Source organism: Garra rufa, chromosome 16 (genome assembly GCF_049309525.1).
Source record: "Garra rufa chromosome 16, GarRuf1.0, whole genome shotgun sequence".
Lineage (NCBI taxonomy): Eukaryota > Metazoa > Chordata > Actinopteri > Cypriniformes > Cyprinidae > Garra > Garra rufa.
In genome coordinates this window covers 34,002,535-34,018,399 of record NC_133376.1, presented here as the reverse complement: position 1 = coordinate 34,018,399, position 15,865 = coordinate 34,002,535, and the positions used below count along the sequence as shown (strand labels likewise).

The window sequence follows — 15,865 nt, the reverse complement described above, 5'->3', positions numbered from 1 at the left end:
AGCACCGCTTTCTTTTTGATTGCCTTGCTTTCAGCCAATCCAATGTACGAGTTACAGTCTACGCAAACCGTCATTTTAACCAATCAAATCGTGATGTTTATCATCTCTGCCACGCAGGCACATTTCCCATCAGCCAATGAGAATCGAGACGAGGCGGGCGTAAGGGTGAAGGCGTACCTGTGAGTATAAGCTAACACGAGAACTTATTTAGAAAACAATATTTCAGATTTAAATTACAGTTGACTACCGATCGTTTGTATCCGCATCAAAATAAGTGATTTTGTAATCATTCTAATACCGTATTCAAGATTAAATCTGGCATGTTTTGTTAGGCATCTTTCAGATTAGCTACATAGCAAGCTAGTGTATTAATAGTAGTCTGATGCTGACATCAGATGTAACATATTAACGTAGTGGTTGAATTGAATCGCTTGGATTTCAGATTTGAAGCTAATCAAATTGTTTTTTGGAATTCAAAACAGCAGAGAAGATGGATTTCCAGCAGCATGGATACCGGGCAAGTACGTATGAAAGTACTTAGCAGAAGATTGTTGTTCTTTGAGATACGTGGACAACAACATACTGTACTTTAACATAAGCCTGAATTGATTACATCACGAGCAGTACTGTAAAATAACTGATTAGACCTAATTAGATATCTTAGTTTGATAATGTGCTAGGTGAACTCTTTAACTCGTTGCCACATCACATGTACTGTAATTAGTATGTGTTGCTCACATGTCATAAAAAATGAAATGGAGAAAAAAGTAGTCTTATGATCATAGTTTTGTTTTTGTTGTTGTTGCATGAACAATTTCATTTATTTATTTTCTCCATGCAGCAAAACCCAGAGCCAGAGCATCTCCACCCACTGGAGGTCCGCTTCTTTTTGATGACACCAGTTCTGGGCCTGCACCCCTGAACAACCAGGACTATTATAGTTCAGGATATAATATGGCTGAAGCACCAGCAGGTCAAGAGCCTGCAGTGGGAAACCTCTTTGCAGATCCAGTGGCCAGTGCTGCCATGATGTATGGCTCAACGCTTGCCAATCAAGGCAAGGTTATTGTGAACAAAGAGGTGAGATGCCATGTTTAACTTAAAGGGTTAGTTCAGCTGAAAATGAAAATTCTGTCATTAATTACTCACCCTCATGTTGTTCTGAACCTGTGAGATCTCTGTTTGTCTTTAGAACACAAATTAAAATATTTTTGATGAAATCTGAGAGCTTTCTGACCCTCCATAGACATCAAGAGTCCTACCATGGTCAAGGTCCATAAAGGTATCAAGAACATCGACAAAATAGTCAAACATCAGTGGTTCAACCGTAATTTTATGAAGCTATGAGAATAGATATTTATTGTGCAAAAAACTAAAATAACTTAAACAGTTCTTGTTGAATAAAACATAAAAAATATCTTATTTGTATTATGAACGACGAACAAAGGTCTTATGGGTTTGGAATGGCATTTTTGGATGAACTATCCCTTTAAAGGAACACTCCACTTTTTTGGAAATAGGCTCATTCTCCAACTCCCCCCGTGTTAATAAGTTGAGTTTTACTGTTTTGAAATCCATTCAGCCGTTCTCCTGTTCTGGCGATATCACTTTTAGCATAGCTTAGCATAGATCATTGAATCCTATGAGACCAATAGCATCGCGTTCAAAAATCACCAATGAGTTTCGATATTTTTCCTATTTAAAACTTGACCCTTCTGTAGTCATATGGTGTACTAATACCGGCAGAAAATGTAAATCTGTGATTTTTCTAGGCCGATAAGATTAGGAACTACACCCCCATTCCAGCGTAATAGTCAACGAAGTTTGCTGCCGTAACATGGCCGAAGCAGGCAGAGTAATATCACGCAGAGCCTGAAATTAGTTCCCAGCTAGGTTAGCATTTGCACATGTACTGCGTGACATTACTGCGCCTGCTGCGTCCATATTACGGCAGCAAACTTCCTTGACTTTTACATCGGAATAGAAGTGTAGTTCCTAACCTTATCGGCCTAGAAAATCGCAGCTTTACATTTTCCGCCGGTATTAGTACACGATATAACTACAGAAGAGTCAAGTTTTAAATAGGACAAATATTGAAACTCGTTGGTCATTTTTGAATGCGATGCTATTGGTCTAATAGGATTCAATGATCTATGCTAAACTATGCTAAAAGTGATATCGCCAGAACAGGAGAACGGCTGAATGGGTTTCAAAACGGTAAAACTCAACTTATTAACTCGGGGGGTGGGTTGGAGAATGAGCCTATTTCCAAAAAAAGTGGAGTGTTCCTTTAAGGTATCATTATTATGTTAATGATTATAATAATGATTGTTATGTATATAGTAATGAATAATTATTGTGTAATTGATTTTATTTTTCTCCCACCTTATAATCTCATCCGCAGATCAACCGGTTTATGTCGGTGAACAAGCTGAAGCATTTCTTTGCAGTTGATACCAAATATGTTATGAAGAAACTGTTGCTTCTCATGTTCCCGTACACACATCAGGTAAAATATTAAATATTCCTGAATCAAAGAGATGATTAATGTTTTTGTTTCAACTATTCTGAAATATAAAATGCATTAAATATAGTGTAAAAAGTTAATTTAAACAGTTAAATATCTTGTCACGTTATTATAAATTAAATGATCAAATTTGTCTTGAATCACCCAGATCTATTAAGTTATTGCAAAATTTAAAGGGAAAGGTATTAAGACTTATATAGGTATTAAGGCTTAATATAAAATAAATGTTTTTTTTTTTAAATAAAAATATGTAGTAGAAAACCTAGTAAAGATTTGTTATTTAAAAAAAAAATCCACATCTTATACATATTTTGGACTACGGGGGAAGTGATTATTACGCACTTTGTGAGCTACTGGCGCTACCTGTTTCTATTTTTACTGCTACACAACTCAGAAAATAAAATACTGACACAATACCACATTGTTCGGCTTTCTTGTAATTTTCAGTCGAGGGCAACAAGAGTGATGTAAGTTATCGCTGCTTTCCTAGCAATAAGAAGAGGAGAAAAGAATGGGAAGATGCCTGTGGACAAATAAAACTTCCTAAAGACCCACGTCTTTGTTCTCTCCACTTTAGCCCTGATGCCTTTGAGTAGACCACAGCTACAGAAAGAGCTTACAAATGGCAGAGACCAGAAATGCTAGATGCCATCCTGGCAGGATGTAAACATGCCGATGCTTGTCAGTTTCTCAGCGCAGATTTCACTAGATATCTGGGGGCATTTTGACGACTTGTGGGATTTACGTTATACGCCATTTACTTTATATTGAGCCATGCAAGTTTCAATACCCAGGGTTGGCTTTAAAAGGTTTACTTTACACTTCGTTAAACAGGTTCATTATAAACTTTTTTTTTTTTAATGTTTGCTATGATATCTTTAGGACTGGGAAGTACGTTACCACAGGGATACGCCTCTCACACCACGCCTTGATGTCAATGCTCCAGATCTTTACATACCCAGTAAGTAATATTTACTATTCACAATGAGCATCCTGGCAAAATCTGTCCTTACAGCATTAATTATAAATAGTCATGCAAATAGTTTTAGAAAGTTTATTTATTGCCCAAAACAAACATTAAGCAAGCAATATGTAAATGCAATCTCAAGTTCAATTTTGTTGCCACTGTAGTAGACTTTTCCACAATCTGTCTTCTCCTACAGCCAGTTTACACTTTTTTTAGGTTCGCCAGGTCACTTTTCAGGTCTTGGCAGAACATCAGATGAAGAGAATCTTGTTGAGCAACTTAGATTTTATAAACATATTTATAGCTGGCTACCTGAAAAATAACTAATTGTAATGGCACAGACATTTCAAGGGTACTAGGATTTAATGCAAGAATGCACATTAAGAATGAGCAACAGTACCATGCTTGCAATGCATTTGCCATGTAGTAAAATTAGAAACCATGCATCTGTGAATTAACAGAGTTGTTGCATTGACTGCGCTTGACTTTTGATTTCATCATCAAACGTTTTTGTTTTCATCTAGCAATGGCTTTTATCACCTACATTTTACTGGCTGGAATGGCTTTAGGAATCCAGAAACGGTGAGTAATAGTTATTTTTATAGAAAAAAAAAACACTGACTTTTCCACTTAAAGTCCTTATAAAATCAAAATTGAAGTTTTTTGGCTTTTATTATGGAAATGTTAGCCTTAAGGTAGTCTCGCGTAGCCAGACCTTCAGACTGACGGCTGAAGGTCTGGAATTCATGGCAGCTTTAATTGGCCAAGGCCCGCCCATAAGGCCAGGCCGTTTGACTGAGACTAGCCTTAAGGTTATTGTAAAGCTAGTGTGCTCCAAAACAATGACAAAATTCACATTTACAAGACATAAGCATTCAAAACTTACAGTCTCTACTCTAACTTCTGCTGATGACATTACCCTGCACTTCAGCTTCTCATCAAACTTTCTTTTCCTGTCCAATCAAATGCTCTCTTGAATCTGAAGCGGCCCGCCCCCTACACTATAAATAGACGCTGAAGCTGTGGCTGAAATCTGTGACTTGTTCGCAGAATTAGTATTGTTTTGTATGGTGAATGGCATGTAGTGCACAATATAGGGGATAGGAGATAATTCAGACAGTGTAAATACGCTTTCGGCATGATCTGCCACAGTGTGGGCACGGTCTGCTCCGGTCCAGAGACACAATTGCACACAGAATGCTATATTTTATAGCAATATGGATAAGATTGTGGCTGTCATATGCTGTCAAATGTGGCTTTATTGAGCTCAAAACAAATTAAAAAGAAATGCTATTGGCAATTTAAAAAGAGGGCAGGGCTGCTTTATATGTTCCACCCTGTTTTCCTGGTTCAATTGAAACTATGTCAAGACATAGAATAATGCTGCATGTTTTTTTTTTAAAGCACTTCATTGGACCATTAATGGATGCTGGTGTGCTTGCACATTTAATAAAATAATCTAATTAGTAAACTAGCCTATAACATTCAATAAACCCTTATGTGACCCTACTAAATGGAATTCATAACGGTACCTTAAAGGAACACTCCACTTTTTTTGGAAATAGGCTCATTCTCCAACTCCCCTTGAGTTAATAAGTTGATTTTTACAATTTTTAAATCTATTCAGCTGCTCTCCTGTTCTGGCGATATCACTTTTAGCATAGCTCAGCATAGATCATTGAATCCTATTAGACCAATAGCATTGCGTTCAAAAATGACCAACGAGTTTCAGTATTTGTCCGATTTAAAACTTGACTCTTCTGCAGTTATATCGTGTACTAAGACTGGCGGAAAATGTAAAGAGGAATGGGAGTTGGAGAATGAGCCTATTTCCAGAAAAAGTGGAGTGTTCCTTTAAGCACTGCCACATTCACATAATCCTTTGACAGTGTTGTATATGAGACACAATTAATAATTTTGTTTTCTCTACATGTTCAGGTTCAGTCCGGAGGTTCTGGGTTTGTGTGCAAGCACAGCTCTGGTTTGGATCATCATTGAAGTTCTGGTCATGTTGCTCTGTCTTTACCTGCTCACAGTTCACACAGACCTCTCAACGTTTGACCTTGTTGCTTACAGTGGATACAAATATGTGGGGTATGTTTTGGTTGGATATTATGATGCATGATAAGGGATCATGTGTTTTTAAATAGCATTAAAGAGTTTTTTTCTATTTTTCTTTGCTTTCCAGGATGATTTTCACAGTGTTGTGTGGACTGCTCTTCGGCAGTGATGGTTACTTCGTTGCTCTTGCTTGGTCTTCTTGCGCCCTCATGTTTTTCATTGTAAGTTTTGTTTAGAAATGCATTCAAAACATGATGTTTACATGTTTAGGTTTTCAAGTCAATATGTTTTTTCAATTTCAGGTTCGTTCTCTAAAAATGAAGATCCTGTCTTCGTTCTCAGCAGACTCCATTGGTGCAGGAGCAAGCGCAAAGCACCACTTTCGCTTGTACATAACCGTGGCATGTGCTGCCTTCCAGCCAATCATCATTTACTGGCTCACCGCTCATCTGGTCAGATGACCTACAGTATTTATACTATAAAGGAACTTTGAAATGACAATGCTGGACTGGGATGTTTTTTGGCATTGTTACAAAAAAGTGGCTTACCATGATTGTGTTTTTCACGGATTCATGTGGGTCTGATCTTCGATATTGGCTTTGTCAGCATTGTCATCTGCAGATCAGTTGTTGAAAATCTAATTTAATATTTTTACAGGATTGCGTTTTTCTGCCGTTGTTTTCACATGGAGAAAATGGTAAAATTACAGTTTGACTGCTCTTGTGTCATTTTAAGAGGCATGCCGATTTATCTTCCCTGTGCTGTGATTCTTGTGCATTTGGTGAACACATGGTCAACTCAAGTGTCCTTCTTTTTCTGGTTTTCTGTGCATGAACAGCAATGTTTTCTGCTTTATAGCAAAATAAACCCCATAATTTAGACTTTTAATGTGTGTAGAATTTTTTTCATCTTGGCGGTTAAAATACTTTATGATACATATTCCCTTTTCTCTTATGGGTGAGGCGTCCGGTTCATTAGGGAAATAAAGAGAAGAATAAGAACGTGCAATAAACTATAAAACTGTTTCCACTACAAACCAGGGTGTTGATAATTACGCTAATACATTCAATTAATATGGTAAGACACATTAGTTTGCAATATCAAGCAGCAAAACTGTTTTGTATAGCTAAAAATAGCTGAACAAGGATGAGACCTGAAGCTGAACCCATCAAATTTAAATAGCTGCGTCCACTCTGGAGCAAAGCGCGTTAGATTTATAAGAGATAAAAATGCGTTTCCACTAAATATATAAATACCAACGACCAACATTAAGGCCTAAAATAAAACTAAAGTCGTTTCATTTTATCCTTCCCTCGTTGAGTGTCTCTTTAAGGAGGGGTCGCAGGAGGCGCGCCGGCTGCAAAGCGTCCTTCTGGTTTCCAAGGAAACGTGGGAAAGGACAGAGCGCAGACAGGACGGGATAGTGCGAGACATAACAGCTTCTTTTGCAGATATTTTAACACTTTGACAGAAACTTTAAACTTATAAGAGAACACAATCGGAGATTGGATGCTATAAATTCATTTCTGCTTGTTTAGGTAAGTTTTTCCGCTCTATTGTCTTGACATAAAGGCTTCACGCCAGCATGAATGCTTGGGTAATTATTCAAAATGTAACTTAATATTCTTGCGCCATTTTCTCAGGTGTATATAGACCATGTGGCTTGGCTTTCTGTGTTTGTCAGGTGACACTGGTAATCTTTTAGATTATGTCATATAGCTTATTCATATTTCGCATTAATTATCATTAAGCTGTCCGTGTTTATTTAGCGCCAACTGAATGGTATGTTATTTCTCGGTTGACTACCTTGTTCAATCATTTACTCGTTGTGCCCTCAGTATTGAAAAAGAAATTATACAGCCTTCAGGTTTAATACATTTAAGGAAGTTGTTTGTTTATTTATGAAAACTACTTAAAAAAACTCTGTGCTTTTTTTTAATGACATGCTTGCTTGCATGTGTGTACGCTACCAGCCAAAAGTTTTTGAACAGTAAGATTTTTAATGTTTTTTTTAAAGACGACACTTCTGCTCACCAAGCCTGCATTTATTTGTTTCAAAATACAGTAAACGCAGTAATATTGTGAAATATTTTTACTATTTTAAAGAGCTGCTTTCTATTTGAATATATTTTAAAATGTAATTTATTCCTGTGATCAAAGCTACATTTTCAGCATCATAACTCCAGTCTTAAGTGTCACATGATTCTTCAGAAATCATTTTAATGTGACCCTGGACCACAAAACCAGTCATAAGTGTCATTTTTTTTTTTTTAAATTGGGGTTTATACAACATCTGAAGGCTGAATAAATAAGCTTTCCATTGATTTGTGGTTTGTTGGGATGGGACAATATTTGGTCGAGATACAACTCTGAAAATCTGGAATCTGAGGTTGGAAGGAAAAAATCTAAATATTGAGAAACTTGCCTTTGAAGTTGTTCAAATGAAGTTCTTAGCAATGCATATTACTAATCAAAAATTAAGCTGTGATATATTTACTGTAGGAAATTGACAAAATATCTCAAAATAATAATAATAAATGTTTTTGAGCAGCAAATCAGAATATTAGAATGATTTCTGAAGGATTATGTGACACCGAAGACTGGAGTAATGATGCTTAAAATCCAGCTTTAAAACAACAGGAATAAATTACATTTTAAAATATATTCAAATGGAAAAAATATTTTTTATAGTTTTTTTATATTTTTACTGTTATTTTAAAAAGTAAAAATATTTCAAAACTGTACTGTTTTTGCTGTACTTTGGATCAAATAAATGCAGGCTTGGTGAGCAGAGACCTCTTTAAAAAACAATAAAAATCTTACTGTTCAAAAACTTTTGACTGGTAGTGTGCATATGGACAATGCATTAATATTACGCTGTTTGTGTGTTTCCACAGTTCGACAGGTGAATGTGTGGACCTGTATCTTGCAGCTGGGAGACAGATGGAGAAACACACACAAGCACTGCCTCCCCATTCTCCTCTACATTCCCCTCAAAATAATTCAGAAGCTCTGTCTCGATCCCCTTCTCTTCCACAACCTGCCGCTGTTCTGCCTGCATACCTCCCTTCGTCCCCAACCACCCCAGCCACCTATTTACACTTTTCATCAACCCCTGGAGGGTCACACTGCCTCAGTCCCTCCACAGTATCTGACCAGGATGACCTGACCTGCCTCAACTGGCTGCATCAAAGAGGGAACCTTTTACCCCTCCAGCCTCTACCTAAAATCACCACACTGCCCCAGACATTAGACCCGATTCCTGTCCAACAGCTGCCTTCCTCCCCTGCCAAACCGCCGTACTCTTTTAGCAGTCTCATCTTCATGGCAATAGAAGACTCGCCTGAGAAGAGGCTCCCTGTAAAAGGTATTTACGAGTGGATTGTCGACAACTTCCCCTATTATCGAGAGGCTCCCGGTGGATGGAGGAACTCGGTCCGACACAACCTGTCCTTGAGCAAGAGCTTCCAACGAATACATCGAGACAAGAGTCAAGTGCGTCAAACTTCCAGTCACAATTTTCTGATCTCTATCTACCTTATTTTTCAACGTGGATGTAAGTTTTCTGGTAATGTGCTAGACTTCTGGTTTTCACTACAAACCATTGTGTTCATAATTAAGATAATACATTAAAATAAGATGGTAAGACACACCAATTTGCAATATTAAGCTGGAAAACAAGCTGTTTTGTACAGCTAAAAACAGCTGGATGCGGATGAGACTTAAAATTTACAAATGGCCGCACCCGCTCTTAGAGGAAAAATAAGGTGGATATAAGTCTGAGTCTATATAATGATTTGTTGTTTAATGAAATATTCCTGCTTTGTTAATTTTGCAGTCTGTTGGAAAAGGCTCACTATGGCGTGTTTGTCCAGAATATCGCCCAGCGCTGTTGGAGGTGCTTAGGAAAACACATTACTGTCATCGTACCAACAGCAACTTGCTAAACAAGCCTGTTTTGTGAGTTTGATTTGCTTTCTTATGATGCACCACCTTTATGAGGCTTAATATTGAATTATATAATGTATTATGCACAAGGTCAGAGGAACAAATGACTCTTTCATCATGACACTGTTACATGCATATCTGACCTCCATTCTGAACAGGTTGGAGGCGGCTGATAATGGGCAGAACACCTTGGGTGAGACTATGGAAATTTCAGGTAAGCCACAATTGAACTGAACTCTGCTGGAATGGGCATGCTCTAACAAAAAGTAAAATTATAGTCAGTGTTGGGAGTAACACATTACAAAAGTAATATATTACAGTAGTTTATTACTTTTTGCTGTAACGCTTTAATATAACGCATTACTAATACAATTTGGGTAATAATATTACTCGTTACAATCTCAGTAACGCAAGTTACATCAACATATTTTAACTCAAAATTAATTTGTGAATTAAAAAAAGTCCGCAAGTAAAATATTTTGTCTTCCTGTTGCTGGAATTCGATGGTTGAGATGACTGCAGAGACGGATTCTACATTTATGAGATGGACACACTCCCGTTATGGAGGAATAGCAGGAGTAACTCCTGGAAAAACCTGGACTGGTGCCACTAACACTAAACTAACAAAGAGAGCTGCAGAGTCGGAGAAGAGAAAAAATGACGGTCGAGCGCAGACAAGCAACAAAAATTAAGCTAAAATGACAAAATCTGTTTTTATTAAATCATATTCTGTATATAAAATGAATGAATACGCGAAATATATCTGACATAAATAGCCCAATTAACAGATTTTCAAAACGAAAGGAAAAGACTGAGTGACATATGCTGCTGAGTGTGGTTTTGTGTGGAGCGGCGCTCTACGAAAGTTCACGGAAAGGAAACCGAGATGACAGAAATAAAAATAAACACACTGCAGTTTTAAATGATCTGTATGACCAAAAATGATGGAGTAGTTCCGCTATTCGATTGCGCCGGCGCCTCACGCACACACAGCATTGCAAACGTTGCAGTCTGTTAATTATAAGAATAAAATACAGTCAATCAAATATAGAAACACTGGTAAAATTAAATAGTGCGTGCTGCGTAGTACAATCCGTGCAGTTCAGCCTGAGCTCGGGCCAAACACATATTTGCTCATGTGAGGAGGATGTTTTTTAAGCGCGTTAAGTACAAATCCTGGTTTAATAGTTTGGCATTCACGAATATGGACACATTTAATTGGATTCATGCCGAATGAGAGAGGTAGGCTGAGTCAGAAGAATGCCGTTTGCTTAGTTTCGTTTTTACCCTAATTTGTTTTGGCTTGTTTAGCAACCTATAATTCTTCATTCTTGTTTTGTTCTTGTTTAACCTAAACTACAACGTAACATTAATAGACATACCGGTCTGTGGATATTTTGATGAAAGTAACTCAGAAGTAACTTAAAAGTAGTGTAAAGCATTACAATTTAGAGACAGTAATATTGCAATGTAACTAATTACTTTTAAAAGACAGTAACTAGTAATATATAATGTATTACATTTTGGAAGTAACTTGCACAACACTGATTATAGTATACTATATATAGTAAAAACAGTTCTTAAAAGACAGTGTAGAAGTAAATGGGCCATTCTACACAATTGGTGCAAACTGCTGTCCTATAAGCCAAAAAACACATTTAAAAAGCATTGAAGTATTCAAATCTTAGATGTTTACTAAGATCCTTTATTATCTATTGAAACCAACAATAATATTTATAATATCAGTAAGCTTAATATATATATATATATATATATATATGTGACCCTGGACAACAAAACCAGTCATAAGGTTAAATTTTACAAAACTGAGATGTATACATCACATGAAAGCTCAATAAATAAGCTTTCTATTGATGTATGGTTTGTTAGGATAGGACAATATTTGACCGAGATACATCTATTTGAAAATCTGGAATCTAAGGGTGCAAAAAAATCAAAATACTGAGAAAATCACCTTTAAAGTTCTCCAAATTAAGTTCTTAACAATGCATATTACTAATCAAAAATTACATTTTGATATATTTATAGTAGGAATTTTACAAAAAATCTTCATGGAATATGATCTTTACTTATTTTCCTAATGATTTTTGGCATAAAAGAAAAATCTATAATTTTGACCCATGCAATGTATTTTGGCTATTGCTACAAACATACCCCAGCGACTTAAGACTGGTTTTGTGGTCCAGGGTCACACACACACATATATATATATATATATAATCATCATTTAGTGGGTACTTGTAATTGGGAGGTGGCTGTCCCGAATTTTAACCCAAAAATTTCAATTTATCAAAGTAAGTTTGAAATAATCTTTGGATTTTATTCCACTGTTGTTTTAAAATATATCTTTTTGGTTCAGAAAATATTTATTTTATATCTTCTTTGTAAATAATGAAACTTGTATGTAAAAAAAATGTGTCCTGGATTTTCATGTCACTACTGAAACATTCTATATTTTAGTCCATTGGCTGAGACTGATTTGAACTAAACCCCTACATTTATGATCAGGACGTATTCCTTTGTCACTCTCTCTCGTAGCTACATGGTGAGTAGATAGGCCCCATAATTTTGAGGTAAATGTGTTCAAAAGTATGAAAAATGTGTAACTTTAAAGAATGTCACTACCGAACACCATTTTTCTAAAATTAAACAGAATTTTTGGAGTTATTCCATAACATTGAGTTTTTCTATGTGTTCCATATGTGTAACACAATCTTTGTTTTTTTTGGGTGTTATCCTATAAAATTGTCACAACCGTAACAGTCACAACCAAAACATGTCATCATGTCCACCGAAAATGTGCAGTCACTACCGAAACATGGGATGTTTTGTCAAAAATAAAGTATTCTGAATTATCAACTAAGATGTTATGATAGTGTTTGGTAATGATTTCTCAAGTTTGAAAACAGTATGATCAGCTTTATGCCTTTTACAAAGAAAATTTGGATTCAAAATACAACAAGTCTCATAAATTACATTATTAAAATCTCAAAATATTGTTAAAAATGTAATTGTTATTGATTTACCTCTGAAAAAATGGTAATAAAATAACCCTTCTAATTAAATTATATATTACTGTGTTTCAGTAATGACAAATTTGGGGAGAGGACAAATATTCCCAGACTTTCTGAAAATACAATATGAGAATTAACTGCACAATTACTAAAATGTGTACCTTGGATATTATACAGTTTGCATAATACAAAATTTGTGAATTTTTTTTTTTTCAAGACGTTTCCAACTCTGACTTTGAACCAGTTCTGTACAATGGCCCATATACACTGCAATTAAAAAGTCTCTTATACTCACCTAGGCTGCGTTTATTTGATTAAACGTTTAGTTAAACCAGTAATGTTGTGAAATATTATTACAATTTAAAAGAACAGTTTTTTGTAATATATTTTAAAATATAATTTATTCCTGTGATGCAAAGCTGAATTTTCAGCATCATTACTCCAGTTTTCAGTGTCACATGATCCTTCAGAAATCATTCTAATATGCTCATTTGCTGCTCAAGAAACATTATTATCAATGTTAAAAACTGTTGTTCTGCCATAATACTTTTTCTTTAGGATTCAGTGAGTAGAATTTTCAAAAGAACAGCTTTTTTTAAAAATAGAAATGTCTTTAATGTCACCTTTAATCAATGACCCCAAACTTTAAGGTAGTGTGTAGCACTTTTTTGTTTGCTAGCCTTTATCCACTTTTTCCAGACACGGTATGTTTGTGAGCTGTTGTCAAAGTAACAGCCGGACATTACCCTAGCAACCTATAGCCACATTGACATAATGACCGTCCTCTCTGTGTCAGGCTGTTTTACTACAGGGTCACTTAAGTACATAAGTGTCGCATAACAGACGTTTTTCTCTTTTCATTTGCAAAGATCTTTTACCATACTGTACTAATTACATATTAATAACACAGTAGTGCAATAACTGGGAATTTTTAGTGCTTTTTGTGAATGCAGCTAAATATGCAGACTGTCAAACTCAGGTATGGTACACTCCTTTAAATTCCATCACATTAACTTTCTTTTTCACTGTTTCACTAGATCTAGATTCTCTGTCTTCAAACCCGCCTTGCTCTTTGACGCCAGATCACGAGGAGCTGGTCCCCATGGAGTCTGTGGAACTGACAGAGGTTGCTGGCGAGGAATCAGAGAAGGATCCATTGGCAGACAGCGGTTACATTGAGTTACACTATTACCAGTATCAGCAGTATCAGTACCTGGTTCTTCCAGGAGACACTGAGTTGGACCTGGAGACGGTTGAGATACTGCAGCTCGATGCAGAGGCTCAGGAGGCCGCAGGGTCACTGCTTGACCTCGCGGGAGGAAACCACTGAGAGCTTACTTGTGTGTGCTGTGTACAAGCAAGGAGGGTTTATGGGGAGATGGGGAGACTGTGAAAACTCTAGGCTTGATGTACTATTGGCACTTTATAACTGCCTGAACTTTTACTTACTGTCATAAAAGGTGCAACATAAGCAATTCCAAACAATCTAGTGATTTAAAAAGACATTTCTATGGTCTGACAACAGCACTGTGAGGGTATCCTTGGTATTAAGTGTGTAATAGGTGATAAAGCATCTGCAAAATGCTTTCATAAAGAACAAAATATTTATTGTTCATTGTCATGGTTGAAAGGTAATATTTATGCACTTCCATGCCATTTTCTAAGTCCTTCCCATTAAGATTTGATTAAGATCTAATAATTTGTTGTGTTCTACATTCAAATTAGAGGGATACAATTCTAATGTGATTTTTGAAGAAAATATGTTTTTTAGCAGTACGAAATTGTTCAGAATTATGAACACGTTCAAGTATTATTGAGATAAACTGCCAGCTGTTAGATTGGGTAGATGGAAAGATTAATATCTTACCATGTATTTCTTATTGATTATTGTCATGCTACAGCATTCTGTAGTGATTAGTTTTCTGTGTAGTATGATGCATGTCAAATTTTGCTTTATTCATGTGTTTATTTTTTTAGTTTAGTATGTTAACCGGTTGACACTAAACGACACTCTGACCCCATGCTCTTTATGTGTATCTCATGTAGCAATAAAGTACTAAATGCTATAATGAAATCTTTGCCTGATTTAACCTGTGAGAATGCATATTTAGTTTTAATCAGCAAGCTCTTAGTAGATCACAGATTTAACTAGAAGACACTGGGGAGTGAATCAGTGAAGTTACAGTTGAAGTCAAAAGTTTGCATACATCTTGCAGAATCTGAAAAATAAAATAAAAGCTAAATTATTTTAGCAAAATAAAAGGGATCATACAAAATGCATGTTATTTTCATTTAGTACTTACCTGAATAAGATATTTCACATAAAAGACGTTTACATATAGTCCACAAGAAAAAATAATAGTTAAAAAAAAAAACTTTCAAAGGTTAACATCCGCTTGATTCTAAATACTGTTTTGTTACCTAAATGATCCACAGCTGTTTTTTTGTTTAGTAATAGTTGTTCATGAGTCCCTTGTTTGTCCTGAACAGTTAAACTGCCTGCTGTTCTTCTGAAAAATCCTTCAGGTCCCACAGATTCTATGGTTTTTCAGCATTTTTGTGTATTTGAACCCTTTCTAACCATGACTGTATGATTTTGAGATGCATCTTTTCACACTGAGGACAACTGAGGGACTCATATGCAACTATTACAGAAGGTTCAAACACTCACTGATGCTTCAGATGGAGCCGGGGGTTGAAAACCTTTAGAATTTGAAGATCAGGGTAAATTTAACGTATTTTGTCTTCTGGGAAACATGTAAGTATCTTCTGAAAGGCAGTACTAAATGAAAAAAAATATGGTATTTAGGCAAAATAAGAAAAATGTACACATCTTCATTCTGTTCAAAAGTTTTCACCCCCGGCTCTTAATGCATTGTGTTTCCTTCTGGAGCATCAGTGAGTGTTTGAACCTTCTGTAATAGTTGCATATGAGTCCCTCAGTTGTCCTCAGTGTGAAAACATGGATGTCAAAATCATACAGTCGATAATGGAAAGGATTCAAATACACAAAAATGCTGAAAAACCAAAGAATTTGTGGGACCTAAAGGATTTTTCTGAAGAACAGCGGGCAGTTTAACTGTTCAGGACAAACAAGGGACTCATGAACAACTATCACTAAACAAAACAATTATAATAATACAGCTGTTATTATTGTATGTACAGTATTAACAATCAAGCATATGTAAACTTTTGAACAGGGTCATTTTTATAAATTCAACTATAATTTTCTCTTGTGGACTACATGTAAATGTATTTTATTTAAAATATCTTATTCAGGTCAGTATTAAATAAAAAATAACATCCCTCTTATTTTATTAAAACAAT

General features: G+C 35.8%; 2 protein-coding genes across 2 annotated transcripts; both read left to right on the top strand.

Annotated features, from left to right (window-relative positions):
• The first annotated feature begins 142 nt into the window (after positions 1-142).
• yif1a (Yip1 interacting factor homolog A (S. cerevisiae)) lies at positions 143-6,443 on the top strand. The gene is made up of 9 exons (XM_073820056.1): positions 143-179; positions 483-521; positions 842-1,080; positions 2,405-2,509; positions 3,410-3,488; positions 4,019-4,076; positions 5,433-5,588; positions 5,683-5,776; positions 5,858-6,443. The coding sequence occupies exons 2-9, from the start codon at positions 491-493 to the stop codon at positions 6,014-6,016; spliced, it is 921 nt and encodes a 306-aa protein (XP_073676157.1). The 5' UTR covers positions 143-179; positions 483-490; the 3' UTR covers positions 6,017-6,443.
• Positions 6,444-8,458: 2,015 nt separating this feature from the next.
• Positions 8,459-14,512, top strand: LOC141287942 (uncharacterized). Its single transcript, XM_073820055.1, has 4 exons — positions 8,459-9,050; positions 9,394-9,515; positions 9,662-9,717; positions 13,576-14,512. The coding sequence occupies exons 1-4, from the start codon at positions 8,499-8,501 to the stop codon at positions 13,866-13,868; spliced, it is 1,023 nt and encodes a 340-aa protein (XP_073676156.1). The 5' UTR covers positions 8,459-8,498; the 3' UTR covers positions 13,869-14,512.
• The last annotated feature ends 1,353 nt before the right edge of the window (positions 14,513-15,865 follow it).